The sequence below is a fragment of the Channa argus genome, chromosome 12 (assembly GCF_033026475.1).
Source record: "Channa argus isolate prfri chromosome 12, Channa argus male v1.0, whole genome shotgun sequence".
NCBI classification, from domain to species: Eukaryota; Metazoa; Chordata; class Actinopteri; order Anabantiformes; family Channidae; genus Channa; species Channa argus.
The window spans coordinates 25,143,565-25,168,936 of NC_090208.1; the positions used below are offsets into that span (position 1 = coordinate 25,143,565).

General features: G+C 39.4%; 1 protein-coding gene across 10 annotated transcripts in view; it reads right to left on the reverse strand.

Annotated features, from left to right (window-relative positions):
- Nucleotides 1–821: 821 nt before the first annotated feature.
- ablim2 (actin binding LIM protein family, member 2) overlaps nucleotides 822–25,372 on the reverse strand; it is an 89,755-nt gene continuing 65,204 nt past the window's right edge. For 4 of the 10 annotated variants that reach the window (XM_067524866.1, XM_067524870.1, XM_067524867.1 and 1 more), the window contains 9 exons: nucleotides 25,104–25,221; nucleotides 24,569–24,691; nucleotides 19,706–19,813; nucleotides 17,854–17,907; nucleotides 14,123–14,160; nucleotides 13,823–13,931; nucleotides 13,664–13,722; nucleotides 9,748–9,808; nucleotides 8,152–8,265 (listed from right to left, as the gene is read on the reverse strand). In XM_067524866.1, coding sequence (XP_067380967.1) covers nucleotides 8,243–8,265; nucleotides 9,748–9,808; nucleotides 13,664–13,722; nucleotides 13,823–13,931; nucleotides 14,123–14,160; nucleotides 17,854–17,907; nucleotides 19,706–19,813; nucleotides 24,569–24,691; nucleotides 25,104–25,221 — 693 coding nt within the window. In that variant the 3' untranslated portion in view covers nucleotides 8,152–8,242. The other 6 variants (XM_067524872.1, XM_067524863.1, XM_067524871.1 and 3 more) reach the window with 6 other exon arrangements.

Here is a 25,372-nt window from a genome sequence, read left to right on the forward strand (position 1 = left end):
GAATAGGCACCAAATGCAAAGTCAGACAAAGAAAGTCAACCACAGCAGAACCCCATCCATTAGAAGTCATTACATTATCAGATAAACCTTTGTTTGATTGAGTTCTAAATCATCACAGAAATAAACATAAACCAAAAATCAATAGAAAAAAAATATTTTCCTTAAACTGGCTATGTGATATGGGTCGTTCACTCTTCCTCTTTTTCTCAATGTGGATCTTAAACCACAGGCTCAGAGAAATGTGTGCAGGTCTTCAGTGTTGTTTCTGGGTCAGATGCTTTTTTTTTCATTACTCTGGTTGGGTTTACTCCCACTTTCTGTTTTGTGTATCATCACAAGGCTAAACTCACTCTTCAAAATTAAATTTGTAGCAGTTACAAAGTTACACTAAGCTAAATCTGCAATCCTCTCTTTGCTCTCAAATGGGCAATTTGAACGATAGATATGATGGCAAAATGTTTTATTTGGTGACACCAGTGGGAATCGTAAAATTAGGTTAGGTTCCCCCCAATTTATTGAGTGAGCGTTCTCAAAACTAGTCCCTGCATGTCCTGTAAAACCCAGTCGTGTTGCAAAGTTTCATCTGCTAAACTGAAACATGTTTGGAACAGTCGGAGGTTTCGACCTACTAAATGTCAGTAATGGCTGCAAACCAAAGCCAACAATTCATTATTAAACTGCTTAAAGTGGAATCTTGCGTTAAAGTCCCTCTGTTTTTCTTGAAGGTATCATAACAGTAGATGGACAGATAGTTAGTCTCACTGATATGTTGCACACTTTTGAAGGTACCTTAAATTGACATTAATCACTCCAGTCCATAGTGACTCTGTATTCTGGATAAAGCACTTTAATAGCAGGTGATAATTAGAAATAGGACATGACACTTTATGATGACAACAGTTAACAGTTGTGTTACTTACAGGAGCACAAATTCGATTTGACACAGAATAAACATAAAATGTAATGTTTCTCTTCAAAAGCCCTAATCTTGGTGGAGCTATTCTTGCAATACTACTCCCTTAAAATCTTTAAAGAAAATCCCTTCCTTCATATTGACATAAATAATTCCTTAACACAAGCTAATGTGAGCAGCTGACTTGGGCACCTAATTTGACCCGAAAATAATCCGTCCAACCACACTAATGATAATGTTTCCATACAATTCCCAGTTGAGGTCAGTAGACAAACCCTATGTTCCATCCTCATTCATCATGTCTGAAGAGTTATACCAAGTGGCTTGTTTACAGACAAATATATATAGCATATGTCCAATATATGTTCACATACATTTTGCAGTACGTTAGTTGATGAGTTGATTGATTCACGGTCTAGAAAATCAAGAAAGGCGACAGACTTCAGCTTAACTGTGTAACTTTTACGGTACGCAACAATGCTTTGAAACAACAAACACATAAAGTTGAATCTCTACCAGAGGAGATATTACACAGTTAAAATATTGACTTTTAAATCAAGCAAGACCTTAATTGTTATGCGTAAGTGTTGCAGCAGGTCTGTGAAGCCTAAAGTCTGCATGGGCTGCTCTTCTTATAACAAAATTATGATTTCTCTCAGTTGGATCTCATGATTGGTTTAATGACGCTTTCCAGAAATCAAAAATAGCTTATAAAAATAATTTCATTTGTTGTTTTTTGTTTGTTGTTTTTATATTGTGAGTGCATGTCACTCTGCAAGTGCACACTCTGAACTCTTTCAGTGCTGTATTTTTTCTCCCCCATCCTTTTTCCTCCTTCTCCCTAGGATTCCCTGTCATGTTTTGGCCTCCACGCGGGCCCCAATTTTGTCTATCTGTGTGGATTTATGACAACCTTGAGAAAGATATGGGACCGCAATCAATCAGATCAGGGCATGCATATGAAAACTATCCGGTCATTTTCTTCCAACTTCTCTGATTGAACCCAAGATGAAGAAAAATCGAAACAAAACAAAAAAAAAAAGCATATGATGAAGTGGTTGTTGACCATCTTAGTGGTAGTTTTTGAAGTAAAAGATCACAGAGGCTGAAGTATAGTTTCCTATACCTGTCTTTGGCCTTTACATGCTTGAACAGTTTGTACAAGTCAGCAGTCTGTTCACGGTACCAAAGAAATGGCAGGGGTCTAAATATAAACTGGCTTGTTAATGTAATTTAGTGAACATATAACCACTTAAAATAATTCAAAGACACAGAGAGGGAAAAGTAAAAACAGAGTAGCTGCAGATGAAGAAGTCGAGATGAAAACAGGTAGAGAAGTCAAGATTGACGGAGTGGAAGAAGGTGCACATCAAACAGTCAGAAACCTGGAGCAAGGCCTGCAATAGATTTAGAAAAAGCTGTTATTTTTGCCAGGGTGTATGAAAGCACTGGATAGTTGGGATGGGGGAGGATACAGAAACCACATGAAAGGCGAGGAGCATCAACACAGGCCATGCAACTACAGCTCCTGTCCTCTTCTTTAAGGTTGTCAGTCTAATATTCGGACCAATCGCATACAAAAAGCTATAGATGCTGCCTCAACATCGTGTAAATGTTTCCGCACGGAGCTCTTCTCCGTGGCGACGCAGGCAGATGACGTTGCAGTTTACAGGTGGAGAGTAGGGGATATCATGGCGGTGCATATATAGATATTTCAGATGGGTTGGTTGTATTTCTGCTTCCTTCCAGACAGAAGGGATGCTTGTTGAGATTTTTCTTGGTGCTTTTTATTCCGTCTAAAAAAGCCGCGCCTTCTTCTTTAGATCGTTTTTCTTCCAGAGTGCCAGCCGGTCAAACTGCTCCAGGGTCATGCCGAAAACCAGCTTGAAGTCCTCAGGAGATAAATGTCTCTGGATAAATAGAACAGAAAAAAATAAGCTTATTTAGTACAAAGGTCATCCCGTTGGTGTTGGTGGTTTGTTCCAATGGTTTAGAACAGCCTATAGATAAGTGGCAAATTCAAATTAAAACCTTCAAAATATGGCATAGGAGTACGTATTAATACTGTTGGAAATAATGAAACCCCCAAAACTTTAGGGATGTGCTGTAGGGATGACCTTTCTTAGTAGCATCTCCTTGGTTCCCCTTAACAAATAGGCGATGAGATGTTTCATTAGTGTTTGGATTATTCTGAAAAGGCTTCAGGACATAAAGAAGTTTACGATTTTTTTTATGTTTTCCCATACTGAGCACAAGTACTTAAATTTGAAGACTCATCGATACCAAGTAATGATACAAGCACTAATCTGTTTTGCTTTTACTGTGAAATCCTCATCAATCCGTTGCAGTTAAGCAAATTCTCACTGTTTCTGGCACCGGATGTTTAATAGATGGAGCAGATATTAAAAGTTTTAAAACATTCACTGACAAAGTCCTTCCTTGCATGTCCGACCCCCTCTCAGCTTGACGCTCTCTCTATTGGCATGTCTCAAAATGACACAGTGAGTAGAGTTAGTCTCAGACCTCAAGGTGTAGTTTACTCTTTAGTGTTCCTGAACACATCTTGATTTTTTTCATTTTTCCACTTGTTAGAAAACTTCTGAACTTCTGTTGATCTTGTTTTAACCATAAACCCATTCAAAAAAAAACACAGATTTCAGGATGAGGGAACTGGACCTGCCAAAATGAGAGCGTTTTGGGGGGATTGAGGACTTATTTTTATGACAATTTATTAGCCTGCATAAGCTGGTAAGAGCAGGTTTTATAGCTGACTAATTGAGCTTTAAATTTGTAAATGGGTAATTATGGTATTACATGTCTTTCAGGAGGGATACAGTCACTTTAGGATCATAGTTTAAAGTTTTTGGAAGGTTTGCCGAATGGCTAATTTGCCATATGAACTTCAAAGCTGAGATAGAGTTGGTAATATACAGTAAAACTGGATGAAGTCATCAATCACGGCCATGTGCTTTAATATGTTCAAAAAACATAAGGATATATTGTACTTTCTAAGAGCTGGTTTACACCATTAAGGTGAATTAATGTCCCATCCTACTGTATACAAAGGCAAAGATTTTTTGTCAATTTTGTCAAGCAATGATATTTTCAAACCTGAATTCCTCGGTTCTCTTTTTCTTCTCCCTTTTTTATTTAAATACACTCTGCAATTAAATTGACCAAATCAACAGATTATGTGAATGTGTTCTAATGACTAAAAACAAAAAACATGTGGTTTGTTGGTTCAAGTAGTTAAGACTTTTAGTTTTGATCAGATTATTTATTCATGCCTTTCTCACCATCTTCAGTTGTAGGATAAATCAGTAGCAGCTTCATACACGCAGACTGGACTCAGAAGACATTCATTCCATCCTCAGAACGTGTTTGTGTTCACCACATAAGCAGCCATTACACGGCCTTCTGTGTTTGAGGTTTAACACATCAGATTCAATTGTGTGCCTCAAATGTTCATCCAAACTTGAACTGCTATCCAAGCGCCGCCCTGGCTCATACTGCAAATACTCCCTAACTCCTCTGTGAATGTCAAAAATATACCATGCAAGAAAAACATGCATGGTATTGATTTAGAGCGAGAACAAAAACATAAGCTACTTTATTGTAAAATGTTGGCTGCCCTGTTCTCAGCACTTGTGCTTAGGGATGGTAAATTTAGGGCGGTCTGTTGCTTTATGATGGCCAATCACCTGGTTTCCATGCCAACCAACAAAGGGAGGAATGGGGAGTGAATGTGGAGGTTTTCACCCAGGGAGGCAAAAACCTCCAGATCCCTTTAATTTTTCACTTGCTGTGCTAACAGGTTAATAACAGGACTGTGAAAGAACACGTGTACAATTTCTATCATCAGGAAATTTCATTTTCAAAACAGGATTTTTATAAAGTTGTTTAGTTTTATGAGTAATTTGATCAGAAACCTAACTTCCTTCCCTATTACTGTATACACAGTGGAAGGCGAGGACCATCATCGCAGACAAAACCCACCCAGCCCAGGACTTTGTTCGATCCCCTGCTGAAGGAAGGAGATGCCACAACCTAAGATCGTGCACTACACGAATAAGAAACAGCTCCATTCATAGAGCTGTTGCCTTCCCTGCACACACACCAACACACACTCAACACATGACACAACTACTGAGAGTTGATGTCCAGAAAAAATATGATTATTGATGCTGATTACTGATTTTTTTTTACAATTTTTAAAGTATCTACTATTTTACTTTTGATGAAATATGCTGCTTCCACTGAGACAGCCAGAAAATACATCGGTTGTGAGTAACTGCAAAGACAATAAAGTTCCTCAGTACAATGATTTCCTAAACACCTGTCTGTCCATTTGTGACTATAACATATATAGTACTTTGATCATTCAGTAATGTCACAAGGTTGTTACCTATATGATGTTTCAGGTAGAAACAAGCTCTCTTTGCTGTTTTAGCCTTAAAATGCATGAATACTGTGAGTGAAACTATCACAACATTAATAATGCCATGTGGGCACATATGTCCTCTTTCCACTACAGGAACTTTTCAGGAAGTCCACCTATATCCCATCTAGCCCATCAAGAACTTTTATAAGAACTCTGGGACCTTTTCATGCATTTCAGCCACAGAAATCCTATTACAAGTCCTACTAAGAGTTGTCGTCATTAAAAACAAGTTTTGTGTCTGTTTTTAGTAAATTTGCACCTCTTTTAGATTTATTTCATACTCACAAATTAATTTTTAAGTTGTTTTGAATCTTCTCTTTGTGGTTATTTAACTTAGATCTTTTAAACAAGAAATATGAACAGTAACGTGAGAGGCTCTGACCCATGACCTCTTGTTCCCCTGGGCCTGTGCCTTTGAGCCCAATTCACTAATTTGTCCTTGAAGTAGTACTTCTAATGGCCCAGAATAGAATAGAATATGCAGTAATAATATTGTACAGATTAAACATGTAGTTTATAGTGTCTAAAATGCCCCCCTACTAGTGTGTTTGGCATTTTGCTGTTGTTTCTGAATGTTGTATGTGGTACATGTCATGTACAGCACTTTCTGTTAACAATCCCTCAATGCAAAGCCCCTTGTTTTATAGATAAGAAGATATGTGTCGGATCAAACCACTGTTAGTGATGATGCAGTATGACGATGATTTCTTGCAGCAAGTTAACCTTTGGTCAAAAGTAAGCAATTGAACACCTAAATATCTCATTCCAAAACCAGGAGCCTTAATATGCTGATTTAACAATCTGCAATCTTCTAGCTACTGTACAGGCTCTTTACCAAAATGGGAAAACTGGCTGCTGTGATTTGTTCCCGTCCAGCCACAGAGATATTAGTGAAGTCAGACACTCACTGACAGGCTTTCTCCCTCTGAAGACCCAGAAACTGAAGACTTTAGTGTTCTCGATCACACAAGGTGTTGTTGAACCATGTCTGCAGCTGATCCAGAAATATTCCCAGTGCTTAACTTTTCCCACGTTTTGTTCCAAAATGGATCAAATTTATTATTTACCTCAAAATTCTATAAGCAATACACCATGATAACAACGTGAAAGACGTTTGTTTAAAATCTTTGAAATTTGATTAAAAATAAACAAAAAAACAAAAACATCACATGTATATAAGCATTCACGGCCTTTGCCATGACAGTGCGGTGAGCTCTTCTCCAATCAAGTTTCAGGTAGAGTCCACCTGTGGGATATTCAGTTGAATGAACATGAATTGGAAAATCTTACACCTGTCTATATAAGGTCCCACTGTTAGCAGTGCACATCAGAGCACAAACCAAGCCATGAAGTCCAAGGAATTGTCTGTAGACCTCAGAGACAGGATTGTATCAAGGCCCAAACAAAAATATCTGCAGCATTGAAAGTCCCAGTGAGCACAGTGGCCTCCATTATCCGTACATGTAAATAGTTTGGAACCACCAGGACTCTTCCAAGAGTGGGCCGGCTGGCCAAACTGAGAAATTGAGAGAGAAGGGCCTTTGTCAGGGAGGTGACCAACAACCCGAAGGTCACTCTGAAAGAGCTCCAGCATTTCTTTGTGGAGAGGTGAACCTTCTAGAAGAACAACCATCTCTGCAGCACTCTACCAATCAGGCCAGTTTGGTATAGTGGCCAGACAGAAGCCTCTCCTCAATAAAAGGCACATGACAGCCCACCTGAAGGAATCTCAGACCATGAGAAACAAAATTCTCTGGTCTAATGAAACAAAGATTGAACTCTTTGACCTGAATGCCAAGTGTCAATGTCTGGAGGAAACCAGGCACCACTCACTCAAAGGATTTGCTACGGGACAACTCTGTGAATGCGACTGAGTGGCCGAGCCACAGCCCAGACTTGAACCCGTTAGAACATCTCTGGAGAGATGTGAAAACGGCTGTGCACCGACGCTCCCCATCCAACTTGATGGAGCCTGAGAGGTACTGCAAAGCAGAACGGGAGAAACTGCCCTAAAATAGATGTGACAAACTTGTAGCATCATACTCAAAAACACTTGAGGCTGTAATTAAGGTGCTTTAACAATGTATTAGGCAATGGCGGTGAATACTACTTTTGTTTTTTATTTTTAATAAATTTGCAAAGATTTTAAAGAAACTTCTTTCACATTGTAACTATAAAGAGAAAATAATTAATTTAATCCATTTTGAAATAAGGCTGTATGAATATGTATGTACATGCAAAATGTGGATATATTTCATCTTTATCTATTTAACTACCACAATCAAGATTCAGTTTGCAATTTATGGGTATCTAATGTCCTTGGATATGGGAATAAACAATTCTGAGGGGATGGATATTCAACTGTTCCTCCTACAGTAGATACTTTTTCAGAACAGCCCCAGATTAAAAGTATACAAAACACACTCCTGTCCACATACTTTGGTTATTACCTGCCATTGTTTATTCACCCCTTAATAATTTGATATGACAGTTCTCTAAGCTTTGGGTGATACTTTAATCCCACCTGGCCTCTATGCTTGGCTGCATGACTCCAAAGTGCACAATTCTGACTTCATTCTTGAGCCACAACTTCACATTCTCAGGCTTTTTTTTTTTTTTTTTTTTTTTTTTTTTTAATGAGCTGTGGAGAGAAGAGGGGAAACAACAGAGCAGAGAGAGGAAGATTAGCGCTCACCTCCAGTCTGGTGCGATCTACATCTCTGGGAAGCTTCACTTTCACTCTATGCGTCACTGCCAGCATTTCGTAAGGGTAGACCTGGAGCACACAAAGCAGGCATTGTGGGCTATTTTTTTTTTTTTTAAAGAACACAATCATAATCTAATGTTCAACCCAAGCTGCCAAGAATATTAAATATATTTGCAAAGGATTAACAAACTCTTACCTTGTACTCTATGAGAGAAAAAAGAATGAGAAAAACAATTAATTTGGTGGAACAATGAGTTTTTATTTTAACTGCAAAGTAATCATGAAAACTACCATAATAGAAGCTGAACCTGACCCAAATCTTCCCAATAATATTGAGTTACAAAGGCTTCAAGACCATTTTATATGGTTGCTTTCTAAACACACACACACACACACACACACACACTTGTAAACACACTGCAATAATTCAGCAGCTGAAAAAAATGACATCACATTTCAACACTGTTACCTCCACTGACTGATGTGGAGCCAGAGCTGCAGAGCTCTGCGTGCTTGGTCACAATGTAATCAAAACTTTAAAAAAATAACCTTAGATCTAATTCAGAGGAAAAGTGATGTGTCCTTTGTGCATTTCGTAGTCAAGTAAGAGTTTGGCTAATGTCGTTGTCTGTAGGCAGAGGTTATTTGGGAGGACTGAGCTGTGCAAAGATTTTTTGAAGGTAAAGCTTATTGTCTGAACCAAACCTGAAACCAAAGCTTGCATGGACATGTAATTACTGGTGTAGTTTGACATTTGCTGTGGGACAAGCACTGCAGTGTTGTGGATGTTTGTTGCTGGATTAACCTGCAGGACTATAAAAGAAAAACCATTCACTTTAAAAAGTTCCTCCCTTTCATAGGAATCATGTCCAACATAATGTTTATACCTTGTCTGACATGTCATCTAAACTAGGACAGTACAGGCTTCCCTCCTCCTCCACCTCCTTCTTCTTTATGTTTATCACTTCCTGTGCTCTATTTGAATTTCGAACATCATCATCCTCCTTAGCACGAGACAGGTTTGTATGAAGTTGATAAACAAACACTCAAGTCATGATGATTATTAATGGCAACAACATAACCTTTAAGACATGATGTGCCTCTATTGAGGTCACACAGTGTTATATGGTCATTGGTACTGTGCTACGTCATTTTTTTTTTTAATATTTAAAACTTTATATCAGCGTAGTCTCATATTGTTGTCTAAATCTATAATTAAAATGTTACTTAAATTGATTTTATTAAGCAAGTTTAAAGTATATCTAGGTCACCAGTAGCATTAAAAGATAATGTTTTCTAAATTGTTCATATTGCCCACAATTACCATATGGAGGCAAAAACCTACACTTCCTTACTTCTCTAAACTTCTCTGCTTCTTCTTCTTCTGTGCCGTAAGACCTCCAAAACAATTCAAAACAGTGGAGTTATGGCAATAAATTTGGCCAATATTCACGTTGATCACATTTTTGAACTAAGTAATGTGTCATCCAGTGGAGTGGCGTGTCAATCTGATGTGGTTTTAATATTTATGGACAACAACAAAGGTAGGAACTATAGTATATGGCATAGGCCAACAAACTAATCTAGGCTGCATGCTGACTAACGAATCTGTGATTGTGGACCAAAGTTATTCTTACAGAAGAACAGAAAACAGCTAAACAGCTTTGAGATAAATTTCACTGTTACCTCTCATGCCTCCCCAGCTCTGAGAGTCTGGGTCCACTTCATCCTCCACCATCTCGGCAGCCTGCAGAAACACACACACGCACACACATATTAACAGACCCAGTTACATCACTTTTCAGATATCCTGCTTCTTGTTGCCAAACACAGCTGCTGGTCTTTATCAAAGCTAAGGCTGATATGAAAGCTTTTTGATTTGCTCGCATTTTTTCAGCCTGACCAATAGGAAAAGAGTGTGACATATACTTTAGTGCGATTAGGTCAATAAGTTTGGTGAACTGAAAGGTGACCAAAGGAGAGAAAGAAACAATCATGACAGAAAAGCGATTGTTCTTTCGTCCACTGATAGAGCTCATCTGGCTTGTGAGTGCAAACACTGAAAATTAATATCAAAATTGAAAAGTTATAAATCAACAAAAACTTTGTATTTTTAGTTTTCAAAATCACAAGGGCTTCCTCAGTCTCTACATGGGTGGGCTGTGTTTGACTAGGCTGCTAAGTGTAGGAAGCTATGGAAGTCAGCATTAGCCCTTTTCCATTATTGGATGGTTTCTTTTTTTTTGTCATAGAAGCCTAAGAATAAAACATCATATCTACTGTACAACAGCATGTTAGGAACATTGTAAGTGGCAAATCCCTGTTTTATCTATTTTCTAGGTTAAAATTCATAATAACTTTTTAACATTTTAAAATGTCTTTACAATAAATCAAAACACATTGCTGTGTGTAGTAAATAGTAAATACATTCGCCAAACATCTACGGCTTTCGGCTTCCCCTTCAGGGGTCACCACCGTGTTCCGCACATTGACTTGCCATGAGTTCTTTATGCCGGATGCCCTTCCTGCCACAACCCTCCCTTTCTGTGCTCGGGACCAGCACCAAGGTGGCCCTTGATGGCTGGGTAGGGCCCGAGGCCTTCTGTAGCAAGGCGCGATGCTCTGCCCATTGAGCCACCAAAGTGGTTAGTCAGGCTATCGGTGGAAGGATAGTCAAACCTGGAGCACTTTGCCCCATGTTAACATGGGCCTGTAATCCCAAAAGGCAGTGACCCAGTTTGAACCAGCCCAGCGAGGCTGGAGCTCAGTCAAGTGTCTGCTTAACTCGATCGGACAACATCAGTGCTCGTTCAGGTACTGGCATAAAAATGCTCCATAAATTAATGATTTATTAGGGTAAATGATCAAAACACTCGTTAAACGGTCTTAAACATCCAGAAAAGCGATCATTTCAGCTGTGCCCGCAGTTCCCCATCCACCATCATGTGTTCACCACAACAAGCTTGTTGGCTAATTCCTAACTGCTACAAACATTTTAGATTTCATACTTACACCTAAAGCTGGAAGTTAGAAAAAGCTGGATGTGCTGCACTCAATGCAACTGTTCAGCCTAATGTGCCACAGGCTCTAGTGGACACTGAGATGCTCACAGTCCCAAACCAAGCAGGACCCTGTAGCTGTCAGCAGAGTCCTCATCAGAGAAGTAAACTGAACTGTTTACTGAGGAAATGTAGATTGTACCACATTCCTTTACCTTGAATGGAACAAGCTCTTGCTTTAATTATTGTATTAGTCTGTAAAACACAGATTACCGGTTAAGACTGACATGTTTTGTGAGGATAAACAATACCCTGCGGTGATTACGTCGAATTTTCATTGGATCACAACTGTGATCCATCAGTAATGAGAGTGAGAAAAAAGTGATTTTTCTTTAAATCACAGAACATGGCAACAGTTTTTAAATGTAGACTGCATGATTGGGAATAGTGGCTTGACATTGTGCCATAAAAGACAGAGACACTCCTAGCTGTTTCCTGTTTTTTTGGACATTTACTGCACCATCGTTCAAGAGCAACTGCTGCCAAACAAGCTGTACTTTGGACCACATCATGAAACCAGTGGTGGAAATGATATAGTTAAAAAAAACTCATAGCTGAACATAATAAGGACATCGTCGTTGATCTGTTAGAAACTAACAGATCAATCTCTTCCAGACCCATCATTAAAAGGCAGAACTCACACAATTTCCTTTTTCTTGGTAAAGACAAGAGTACACGCAGCTGTTAGCAGCCTTTTTCAAGTAAAAGCTTAAAAAAGCAGCAGTGGAGGATTTACTTAAGTTGTTGTGCAATAAAACTTTAAACTCTTATGAGCTTTTGTTAACCACGAACATTATTTAATCTAAAATCTCATATACTTGAGCTATACGATTCCTTCCAGCTGGTAAAACATACATTTTGTCTATTTTATAACCCAACACAAAATGATGTGTATTTGCATCTCCTGTCTCTTGCTTTTATCCCTGTTCCACCAACACGTGTGTTTTACGGCGCAGGTAGCTGTTTGCGGTTTGTTTTTACTATTTATATGCTGCAAAAAATAAAAATAAATTTTACTCCACTTAGATTAAGATTGTCCTTCAGATTATACAGCGTCCTGACAGTGAAGGGTTCCCTAGTTTTATACAGATTTAACCTGGGGGGAAAAAACACACTAAATCTAGTCTGAACAACAGTAACCTGTACTGTCAACATGTGGAAAATACTTTGAATCTGTTGTGGTTCCTGAGCTTTCATTTCCTTCTCTGCTGTGTTTTGTCTGCCTGTCCTCTATCCATCATCAAACTTGCCTGTGTAAAGTGATCTGAGAAAGGCAAAGGGAGATTTGTTTTTAAAAACAGAGGAACACTTTTTAACGGTCCTAAATGTTACTCCGCGGTTTCCTGTGTTGATTAGAAGAGAGTGGAAGGCTTTGTGAGGCAGGGATGTGCTGATTTGATAAAATCTTCGTGTAAACACATAAGAATGGAGGCCTATTTGACTACTGTAAGGTCTTAGAGAGCAGCCTAGGAACAGCATCATCAGTGGTCTTAATATAGCAGATAGTCTCTCACATAGATATTTAAAGAGTCCCTTTCCACATTCTAGAATGTTAACATTTGTCCATAAGAAAGCCAGAGTACAGGTTAGGTTAGGTTTAAAAATTTAGGTTACACTTTCTATCACATCAAAAACAAATGTCCACAATTATGGTTCAAATCTGATGGAAATGACTGTAAACTACTCAGCTTTAAGCAGAGTTTAGTTTTTTGCTTTTGTTCATTTGGGGTAAATACTTGACTTATGTACAGCCTCATGTGTTTCTGCAATGTTGCCGTGTTCTGTGATTTCAAGAAAAAAGTCTCTTTTTTTGTCTCACTGTTATTTTTGATGGATCACAATTGTATTGTCATGCTGCTAATGTGAACCCAGCATTTTCATCTGCCGCACATCTGGATCTCTGGATCTTTGAAAATTATCAAACATTAAATGTTAAAACTGTTCCCTCGTGAGAAGCGAAACAGGGAAGTGTTGCACTGTGGGCTTCAACTAGTCCTGACTCTTAGCCTTTTAGACTTTTACATTTAGCAACATTAAATATGGCGAATTGGCTGTTAATTCTTCCTTTTCACTTTGTACCATTGGACATACAGATAACTCATTGCTTTCCTCATATCAATGGTGGAAACTTGAAAATGTGAGGATTATCAGGCAAGTTCTTTGGTGCATGCTGCAAACTGAACCTCCCTTTATAGCCTATTTGTTGACTTTTTGGAAGGGTAAGACCACGAATTATCTATCGTCACTTAACTACTGTAATACTGAAGACATTTAAAAACCTAAATATTCTAGCACAGATTCTAGACTTTTATGACTTACACTATAATTAAGCTATATTAAGTCATATTACCTCCAGATGATGTCATCTAGAGAAGTTTTTCAGCTAGAAGCAGAAAGTTATTTTTGTATAGACAGACAGATGGATTTTTATACACGTACTTCCCAAACTAGAACCACAGGACGCAAGTTAACAATGGGTGTAGTCGATCTTTAAGTTCCAGGAACCACTTTCCTGTGCTGTCATGTAAAACTGGGCACCTCACCTTGTATATTCCATTCCTTCCATATCCAGGTAGAGATGCAGACTTATTATAGGGGAAATCTGCAGAGAAAGAAACATTTCTTATTTCATGTTGTTCAAGATCAATATGGTTTATTTTATTATCACTCAAACCAGGATCCACTTGTGATTGGCCACTCACTAGCCTGGGAGGTGTCAGTGGGCAGGCTGCAAGTGGACTTGCGGGGGTCAAGCTCTTCTGGACCCATCTGTCCATCAATGTCACTCTTCAAGATCATCAGACTGGTCCTCTACACAGAGGGAGGGAGACACATCCAGAGAGAGACAGAGAGACAGGAAGATGGAAAGAAGTGATGGATGATGGCAAAGCATGAGTTAGTAAATTAGTAAATGGATGTAAAATATTTGTACAGTTGAAGAAAATGACTTGAAAAGACACGTGGACAGACAGATTAAGACATATACACACACACTGACCCACCTTGCTATCCTCCCCATCCTGCCAAGATGCCCTAGAAGCTGTAAAACATGTCACATGTTACAGGATATCACAGTTAATGTGCTGGATCATCTGCCACTCAGCTCCAGCGTGCTGCACCGTTAAGTCTAGTGGAAATCAGCCCTGAACAATGACATCATCAGCTGCAGACAGCTTCTACAGGGAGCTCCACATGCACTGTGTCAATGGATAGTAAAACAAGTAGGATTGCAGCATATGTGCATTTAAAGGGCAACACATTAAATATTGGGAGCTTGATCCATTGGACAACAGATAACAACAGCCCTAATCCAACTAGAGCACAGCAATGACTACCAGGACATTGATTGTGGATATTCATGGTCCTATGAAGATGACTGCTGTACTTGGTCAAACATTTAGTTTCCTGATTCTTAGTTTTGAGAATAAATGACCCGGTTTCCATTACAAAACCGGCTGTAAATGGTCAAGGTCCCTATAAGATTTCTCATGTTTTCCTGACAACTTTGACTGTAGTGCCACCATCATTGTTTCCTACAGGATGTCTACTGGTCCTCCGTTGACTTTAGCTCTAGCAACACTGTCAGGATAAAATATTTTAGGACCACTATATTTTGGACAGTGACACATTTGGAAAGTATTTAGCCTTCAGACACCTTCACTTTTTTTTGCACATATTTGCATGTTTTGGAAACTAGTGTACTTATTTTTAAATGTTCCCACTAATCTATACATTATAACCCTTTCATTCATTGTCTCTAATGGCTTATCTTGTTCGGGGTCTCAGGGAGCCTATCCCAGCTGTCATTGGGGTGAGAGGTGGGGTCCACCCTGGAAAGGTCTCCGGTCTATTTCAGAGAGATATTCACAGACATATTCCCACCTACAGGCACTTTGGAGTCACCAGTTTACCTAACATGCATGTCTTTGGACTGTGGGAGGAAACCCGAGTGCCTGAAGTCGACCCACACAAGCACAATATGCAAACTGCACACAGAAAGGCCACGGTGAGCAGGGGGTTCCGACTGGGGACCTTCTAGCTGTGAGGCAGCAGCTCTAACCACGCCAGCACTGTGCTGGTCACACTGTAATCCATAAAGACAAAATAAAAGCATACACAGACGGTATAGAAAAGAAACACTATCTTCAAAGTACTTGGATTTTGTTGCCTGAAATGAAAACACACAAAAAAAAAACCCTTACAAAATTGTCCAGCTTGATTTACTTAAAGCAGGTTACATAGAAGTAAAACAAAAATAGCAACAGCTCTGAAAATTAATAAAAAAAAAAAAAAACCTGTAACAAACTGACCTTATTTGACAAAGTTTAGAAAGGTACAGACCTTTCTATAAAATCCCACATTTCACTCTGCCAGTAAGGACAGGATGGGACATGCACTGTGAATTGTGGGATGTTACATAAGACTAAAGTTTTGCGTGTTTTCAGAAGCACAGTGGCCTCGAAAACAGCAAAGAAAATAAAAAAATTAAAGTCTCGAACCACCGGGACTCTTCCTAGAATTGCATCTGAGGCCAAATTGAGTAACGGGACAAGGAGGATCTTGGTCAGGGAGCTGACCAGGATCCTTCAACAGAACGTCAGAAGTTCTCTGCAGAGATGAGAGCTATAGGAGAATAAATATCCCAGTTTCACTCCATCACTCAGATCTTTATGGTGGAGTGGTCAGACACAAGCCACAGCCTGTTTGGAGCTTGATGAAAACATTTAAAGGACTCAGAGAGGAAGAAGTGAACCAAAATTAAACTCTTTAAGCACTTTGCACTGCCCCTGATCCAGCCAATACCTTACCTCTGCTATCATTTTTTTTTTTTTTTTTGTCCTTTTGCCTCATCCAGAGAGTTTAGGTTCAGGGTATTTGCCCCAAATAAACCCTCCTCAGTTTCTACAGGGCTTGGACCAGCGCTGCACAGCTGGGGATGGGAGAGGGCTGTTAGGGGTTCAGTGTCTTGCCCAGAGACACTTCGTCATATAGCCGGGACTGGGGATCGAACCACTGACCCACTGGTCCGTGGACGACTGCCTTTACCAACTGAGTCTGAATACTTTTACAAATTAAATTTGTCAGTTTCAGATTTTAATTGTTTGGCTAAATATTAAAATGAAAATTATCATTCTGATAATGGGTTATATGTAGTGTGCAGATTGTTGAGAATTTTTAAAAAACATTTCCAACAGAATAAATGTGCAAAAAGTGAAGGTGTCTGAATACATAATATAATATACAGTATATTTCCATATATTAGCATGTACATAGGTATATACACATCTGCTTTATATGACAATATGTGTGTTAGCTGTTAAACAAACTCTTTGCCTTTGACATACCTTTAACATGCTGCACAGTATTTTAAAATATGATTATATAGTTATATACTATATTATAAAGTGCACAAGGATCATGGATTTGAAAAACGTAACCTGACATCACGAATTATATGTCAATCTTTTGTGATTCTATTACTGTGCATGTAGTGTATACTGTTGCCTGAGGGCAACTATAGTGAACACAGACAGTAAGACACACAAACAGTTAAGAGACACGGTGAATGAAACAGTGACCGGCACGACACTAACACCACAATACACTACAAAGGGAACCATATACTCAGTGTACACACGGTCACAGCATTACCACCAAACGTAACACATGGGCTGGTGAGATGAGTGCAGACATGCACGAATGGGAGTGAGCAAATTAACCGCAGAGGGTCCCGAGCCCAGTCAGCTTCAGCCCTAAATGGGTATTGTAATGTCAAATCAGACAATAAAATAAAATCTGTGGCAGTGTTTACCTTATGGGGAGAACCTGAATATTCTTTTGTTATTTTTGTTTTAGCATGAAGTCAGTTAACAGTCAATGTCAGTTACACGGTGTCACCTCGAGACACTGGTCAGAGATTTTTTTCCCTAGTAAAGTTTATTACCTTGTGTTTTTGCCTTATCAGCACTGTCAAAAAAATGACTACAACTGGAACTCTTCAGATTGGAGATTGACCCCCCGATAAACTCTAAACTCTGAACTCTTTATTTTACTGACTTTACTGTTTATTATCATTATTATTGTTGTTTAATCCTCTGAGAGGGTTTTAAATTAATTAGATTACTTGTATAATATGTCTTTGCCCAAAGCAACTACTGTTTTATAAAGGTCAGGGGAAAACAAATCCCTAAATATATATCAAACAAATGAATTCTTGTAAAAAGTGGTTAAAGCATGTTTATAAGCAAAAGTGCTGCATAATTGTTATTCTGCTACATGGAATAAAACTTTGTAAATGCGTAAAAGTCAAAAGATTTGAGGAAGTCCAAACTATGATGACATTCATATTTTCATAGCTCTGACCTTTGCTGTGTAAAGTAAGCCTGCTTATCGGATAATCAGATTTGGAAATTGGAGAAATCATTGCATTTAAGAGCAGGGTCACAGTCACTAGCGTAGATTCTTTTCATTAAATCTCTTGCTGAAATTTGCTGAACGCAGTGGTGTATGGTTTATTTTCACATAACACATAGTCTCCACTTCGCTCCACTCCATTCGTCAATATTATAAATACTGTAGAATGGGTGCAGCAGCCTTACACCAGCCCTGTGGATGTAGATCTAATGATTCTACTAGACATAAAAAAAAAAGGGAGAACTGATGACAAGCAACATGCAAAACATCGTGCAGAGACAAGACCAGAGAACGGTGTTAAACAAGAAGAGGACTGTACCATGCTGTCTGTAGATGGGGGGTTTTCTATAGATATTATCTTTGACCATAGTCTCTGACGATGGGAACAGACGCAGAGGAAAGAAAATGGAAAAAGCCAATATGAGAAGGAGGGAGAGAAAGAAAGAGAGAGAATGGAAAAAAAAGCATGAGTTAGCAGTTACAGGGATGGGATATTTCGAAAAAGCAAAAGGAGGCGAAATATAGCTTGATTCATGACATTTTTCCTTTTATTATCGCGCATCAGAAACATCACCACTTGTAATATTATTCATGCAAAATATTCAAAATATGTCAGGGCCTTTGTCAAAGGGGCAGTTATTTGATGCAAAACAATTCAATGGCAATCAAAGAATAATATCAGAAACCACACATGGTCACCAGGCATCAGTCTTATTTGTTTTAGTGGTATTTGAAAAATCTCTCATTAAAAACAATAAAATTAATATAAACATCACGGCAATGGAGAAGGGTTGAAAGTTTGTTTACGTCTTGTTGCATTAAGTGTACTGTTAGATGTAGATGCCTCTGGAGGATAATGAGGACAGGCTGATCTAATCCATCTTAATGTCAGTGGACCCAGACGGGCCTCTGACAGAGATGCTTAGTAACAACTGTCACACATTAAGCCACGGCAGCAACATGACTCACAATAAAACAACACATGTGGGTCATTTCTCCGACTTGTTTCAGTGCCTGCCAGCATCTGAAACAATATCCATATTAAAGCAATGGGGACGATGACTATGAAAGCCATTAAGCGGATAATTGTTGGCATTTTTTTTTTTTCCCACTTAACTTGCTTCCAACAAGGGAGTTTCCCCCCCCCTCCGTCATTGACGGTGTAACTGTCAGAGGGAACAATATGTTTCCCTCTGTAATCGAGTGAAAGAAATTCTGATATTCTGTTCAAAGCTACAGTATATGTAATTGTAAGTGATGCTATCGTGTCTCAGATTATTGTCGTGTCAGAGAAATTGCTTTGAAATGAGCAAACAGAAGGAACATTGGGTCTTTGAGAGATACTGAATACAAGCTATTAGACAAAGGCAGTAAGTCAGTTACACTATGACGTACAGTGGACCACATGCAAGAACAATGTTTGGGCTCCATCACAGTGCTGTACACTCTGGAACACTGAACACCTCTACTAAACCAAAGGAGCAGCACTGTAAAGCCAGAAAAGCTGCTGGTGCTGGTCTTTTACTAACAGCAGATGAATAAACATCGGAAGAATTAGTCTCTGAATTGATAAAACTGATGACATAAATCGCCCAGGACCATGGTAAACTTGTAAAATATTGAAATCAAATGTACTTTTCCAGAATGTACTTTTGTACTTTGCTCTTCTTCTTTGCTAAAACTTTGGCATTTTTTAATAAATTACTTTAATATCTTGCATGGGGTCCAGTGTAACAAACTTTGGTTTCAGTTACATTTACATTTACCTACCTGCGGATGCTCCAATACACTTATGGGTCAAAGTGTAAAATAATTTTCTTTTCAAAGGTGAATCAGTAGCTTGATACTAGCTGAAAATCCCCGCAGTTGTTGAAGATGAATATTGCGTTGCATTGTGTTGTTTGTCCACCTAACACAACTGTAATCTAATTGCAATCTGCAAATTACTTCTCTTTTCTGAACGTGCTCTATAATTGTGTATAGTGACTCTATAATTCTTGAAGTCTCAAAGGCAGTAATAGCAAAATGACTACGACCATAGCTACAATGTCACCACACCAACTTTTAGGTGAACTACATCCATTTTAAAAACCTAAATGTGTCCTTTAATGTGTAAAGCTGTCGGAAAGAAAAAGTCGAGTAGCAGGCCAAGCAGTGTAGTTATGGCCTACCTGGTATGTGGAAATGTCGGGGAGCAGCCACGTATGTAGAAGTAGATGAGGGGGATTTGCCATCAGAATAGGTGGATAAGCTGGGGGTACTCCGACCACTTTCACTACCTCCAGTGGGGGACAGATGTAGGTTGGCATTAGATATGAAAAGAAAAAAGGGGGGAAGGGTTTTGGAGAAAACAAAGGGCATTGGAGAGGGGGCAAAAAAGGCAGCGTTATGGTGACCATATTGATAAAGCTCAAATATGAAGCTAGAATTGTTGTAGTGATGCAAGGGACTAGATGACTTGATGACCCAGCCACACTGACTTTCTAGGAGAGAATCCTTCAGATTTATTAACCTGTTAAGCAACGAGAAACAAAAATCATCCAGTAGAAATTTAAATACTATCACCATCCATCCATTCTTCCAGCTGGAGATGAAACGAGAGCACCCCCAGCATCCCTACTTCCTACATCTTATGCCTGCATTATACTGTCGATTTATACAAGATTTTCAGATCTAACGCGTCTCTGTGTTACTAACAAAATACTCCATACAGGTGCTAAACATCTGGTGGACTGGAATGGCTGAGCTGTGACTCACACTACTCTTAATTGGGACTATCTGCTTAAGTCCTGTGATGGATGCCTTGCCTCTTCCCCACCTTTCATAAGATAACTGCTTATTAGTCCTAGTTGCTTTTCTACTGTGCTGAATCTGCACAACTTGCAGAGTTCTTGAAATCTACTGGGGATGGGACAAGAAATTGATATGTCAATAGCAAGGTGTAATTCTTACGCCACCACCTAAGTATTGATCTTTTCTTAAGCATTCGACTGATTTCGAGGGAAACTAAACTTCAGTCAGATGAATGGCACTTGCGACTTGCAGCAAAAAGAAAAAGCACGGGGGGAACAAAAGCAAATCAGAGATGCAGCAGCGTGTTGTAAACCAAAAGTACTGGCACAGTCCAAGTTTGGACCCATTTTGGATTTGGACACTGACGAGACTAAGGCAATCTTCAAAAAATACTAATTTTTCAGTTTAAGGCAGTTTGACATCTGTCTGTGTTTATAATGCACTTATTTTATGAAACAGACATAATGCTAATATATTATGCACATGTGAGCGACTGTGGTGCAGGAGGTAGAGAGGTCGTCCACCAATCTCACATGTCAAAGTGTCCTTGAGCGAGACACTGAACCCCATCTTAGTTGCTCCCGGTGAGTGTTGGCCAGCTGTATAGCAGCTCCACCATTGGTGTGTGTGTGAGTGTGATTGTGAGTGTGAATGGGTGAATAAGAAGCAGTGTAAAGTGCTTTGATTGCCAATAGGTAGAAAAGCTCTATATAAGTGCAGAGAAATTACATTATGTGACCTCTTTGTGGTTTTTGAAAAATTGTAGTTTTAAAAGACACCTTTTCATCAGTTAGTAGGTGATATATTGTTGATTATTTTCTTGCAATATATCATGTGTCACAGAATCATTAAGGCTGTGACGTATCAATAATATGGGCAATTATAGTGATCATATCTGACCTGCTGAAATTTTCAGAATATGTAGAAAAACCTGGGCTTGGACTGGAGAAATGCTACTCTCCACAGCTCCAGAGAAACTGTTCTACTCAGCTATTAGCCAAAAAAAAAAAAAAACAATCATTAATTGGGTTCTTGCAAATGTCGTGGCACTGAACATGTTAGCATTAGCACCGGTGTGGAATAACGATTAGCCTGGAAGTAATCTGAAAGGGATGATAGGAGAGACTCACCACTTAACAGTTAACAATTCCAAATCACAAAATGTGAACCCCAATATGCTACATCATAAACAGGCTGGGTGATGAAGTCACCGACACCCTTCAGGCCAAAAGTAATAATCACTCTGCATCCAGAGTTGGAGGAATGAGAGAAAGATTGGGAGTGGGTGTGGGAAGAAAGAGTGTTAGCTGACTGAACACACAAACGTCTTTCTTCAGACAGAGGGGAACCATCAGCAGTGATCTGGATGCAAGTGGATGAGATCACTGACACACACTGCAGTGCTGTTAGTGCAGGTCTGAATGATCTCCTTTACATACACACAATCGTACACATGCATGCCTATAAACACACACATACACATCGGAGTACTGTTAGTCCAAGTCTAAATGCGGGGGCGGATCCCCCTGACAAACATCGGGAGGTGGGTGGGAGTCTAAGGGAATTTGGGAGTTTGTGTTACAATTAATGTGATCAGACTGTGCATTTGACAAAAGGTGGAGGCCATTCGACAACCCAAACCCCAATAACAAGAGAATAACAATAACGGATGATTTTCAGATCATTACCAATGAATCTAGGACAAAAGCCTTTCCTTACTTCCCCTTCGGTCTCCATAATGAGGCAACACATCTAAATAGGTTTTACTACCACATTAACATCTGCAAACGAACCTGATAGTTAATTAAAACATGAGCCTGCTGCATGAAAACAAATAGCCCTCTTACACGGTGTGTTAGAATCCTCTGGGGCCTGAGGTCAATGGCGCACTATATTACATGCCACTGCAACTGGCAACCAGACCGCAAAATTATAGCTTGGCCAACTTTGGCCGTTTCATTACTGTTTCCCCTCCTCTCTTTCATCTTCCTCATTGGAGAACTTGCCTCTCCACCCTATCATGGAAAAACCACTGAAACCTTGGACCGCATGTTCGTGATTTTCTGTGCAATATGTTTAAGTGGAAGCTCATGCTGGTTTCCTCTGTGCCTCCTCCTTTTAATCTGCAAAGGTCAAAACATGCATACTTTAAAAAAAAAATGTTCCAAAGGCCTTGGTATAATACAGAAATAACATTCATCTGAGTCTGAGTCGTAATGTAATGGAGTGCTTTCTATTTGTAAATGTGGATAGAAACATCTGGGATAGAGTCTTGGTCTTCTGAGTCTGTGAAAGACAACTGCTTGTCATTTAAAGTTCAGTATGCGACTTTTTTCAATGAGTGCAGAGGTTTGGCCTTTCTCTTATCTCTTTTCTGATACTTTGAGGAGGTGGAGAGAAAATAAAAAATGTGTTTCAAGTGGATGTCGTTTTGGCATCATTTCTCTTCAACCATTCTTATTCATTGCAGTTGCATTCGATTATTAGCTGAAGGGCTGGACACACATTAGTTTAACAGGGAGAGCCAACAGCTGTGTGGACTAATTTAGATTTCCAAGGTACTTTATTCCCAAGGGTTGCATGTTGTAACTTTAACTGAGGCAGCTGAGGATCTATAAAGACTGGGCGATGTGAACTGTGGGTGGACTTTTGTCCAAAGAATTGTGTTGGCTCAAATTGTTTCAAACTTGGTGACCGGGAAACTTCATTGTTTTATTTTAAATGGGTTCTGAGTAGGCACAAGTCTTGAAGAAACATTGAAAGTCAGGCTGAAAGATTATGACACTTGAGTTTAATTTTAAGAAACATGTATGATTGCTTTGGGTTTGATATCACATTGGATCCAAAGAAACATGCTCACCAATGCCTCTATCTTATGTCCTCAACTAGCAGTTAAAACTTTTCAATATTCATTATCGCGTTTGTCAGGGGAGTTATTTCCAAGAAATGCGTTAAAGGAAGATGTACTTTCTCGCTTTTGCTCTTGTCAAAAATATGAGTTTGCCAATGATTCCCATCACTCTGGCTGCAAACCTCAGAGGGCTCTTTGACAGTCATCAAGACCTGCACATTTGTGCAGATTAACATCATGGGCAAATGAAAGTATCATTAAGATGATAATGTCCAACACAAGACAATGAACAAGTGATCATTCAGAGAAAAAACAGGCAACAATCAGGTCAACAAACAAACACAGGAATAAAATCACTCTTAATCTTCCTCCTAAGACATAATGCCAAAGCTATCAGGGTCACACTAAGACCTGTATCAAGTTAACCATGCACAACCACCACGTCCACAAACACAAGTGAACAGGGCAAGCAGAATGAGAAAACTGAGTGGCCCTACGAATGTACCTTGATGCACCCCATGAAACCCAATAACATCACAATACTGGACACCAACATCACAAAACCGGCTAATCATTCCGCCAGGGGAGGGAAGACACAAAGAAGTAAAAGACTACCAGTGCTTTTTTACCGTTAGGAGGAGGTAAACTGAGATGCAGGGATGTCCTAGGTTTAGAGTCAGGTAGGGGGTCTTGTTTGAACCCTGGGGGTAAGGGAGATTAGGGGATGGAAAGAAGATGAAGCAAAGGGATCTGGTTGGATAAGCCTTTTTGCAGGGGTTACAGCGTGCAGGGGGTGTGAGTCCAGAACTGGTTTGTGATGTTTCAGATATGTGTGGTATTGTGAAAAGGATTAACAGTTTCATGGCTTAAGCTCGACAGTTAATAAAAATAAATCTGAACAATCTAGCGATGATTATAACCCCAATTGTGCACACACCAGGCAGATCTTCTGTTTTCCATTATGACTCATTGTTCCATGGTGAACTGAATAACCCAAAGACGGGAGTGAAGGTTTTCAACAAATGGTTAATTTGGTGTTTTACCACAACTCATGCCAAGTGTAGCTGATTCAATGTAGTATCACAGCACTCCATTATTAAGGAACTTTAATCTCAGTCAAATGCAGAGAGGACCGGCACCATGATGTTGATGTGAACCCGTTTAGACCAGGTTTAAACAAAGTTCTATGTTTTTGATGCTGCATTCAAGGTTTGGAAAACTCATTTTTGTCAGTCCCACCTTGGAGCTCCATTTTGGGGACACTTTAACTCCTATCCCAAGACAGTTTAAAGGTTCTTATTTCTGTCTGGGGTTTGAAAACAGCAATGATTCAAGCCACTTGTCCTTTATCTGCATTGGACCAAGTCTTGATCTCAGTGTGCTTTTATACCTCTGAAGTAAGGGATGTAGTTGTGTTGCTGCAGCATGGCCAGGGTGGTTGGGTTTAGATGTAAAGACAAGCCCGCACCGCCACCTGCTGGTGTGGGTGAATATTTTCCACCACCACCACTCCCTTCGGCCCCACCAGAAAAGTACAAAGGAAGGGAGGATGAGTCCCTGGCCAAGGCGGACGTGTACTTAATGCCACCCATGAAGTTTGGGGGCAAAGCAAGAGAACTGGAGTCACGGGCCTGGCTGCTGTATCTACCCTTGAGGTATACCTCAGGCCCTAAACGTCCGAGTCAGATCACAGGAAACATGGTTTTGCATTTGAAACAGGACTTGTACCTGTGGTTATAGTTTTCTATTAAGTTCTAGTGAATTAGTAAAGTACTACACAAAACTGAGGACACATCAATGAAATATTGCATTATTTTTTATCTAATTTGACACTTCAGTATTTAAGAAATTCATACTTAATCTTGTCAACAGTATTAAATGTTTTAAAGCCTGTTTTTCTCACAGTACGTGTATAAGGATGATACCTGGTCGGCTGTAGTTCTGAGGGGAACGGGAAGGGGTGTAACGTCCATAGCCCCCCAGAGAGCTATTAGAGCTGGGACTGGAGGGCCTCCTTTGACGGGGTGACTTCTCCCCATCGCCCTAGATGCACAAAAAAAATGAAAAATAAAAATAAAAAACAATAAAAAAACTGTGATACTCATTATAGTATCAGACAGGAATGTAGGCAGAACTCAATCTCAGATTTCTATTTTTCCTAATGAGATAGATCGATCATATTGCACAAGCCATA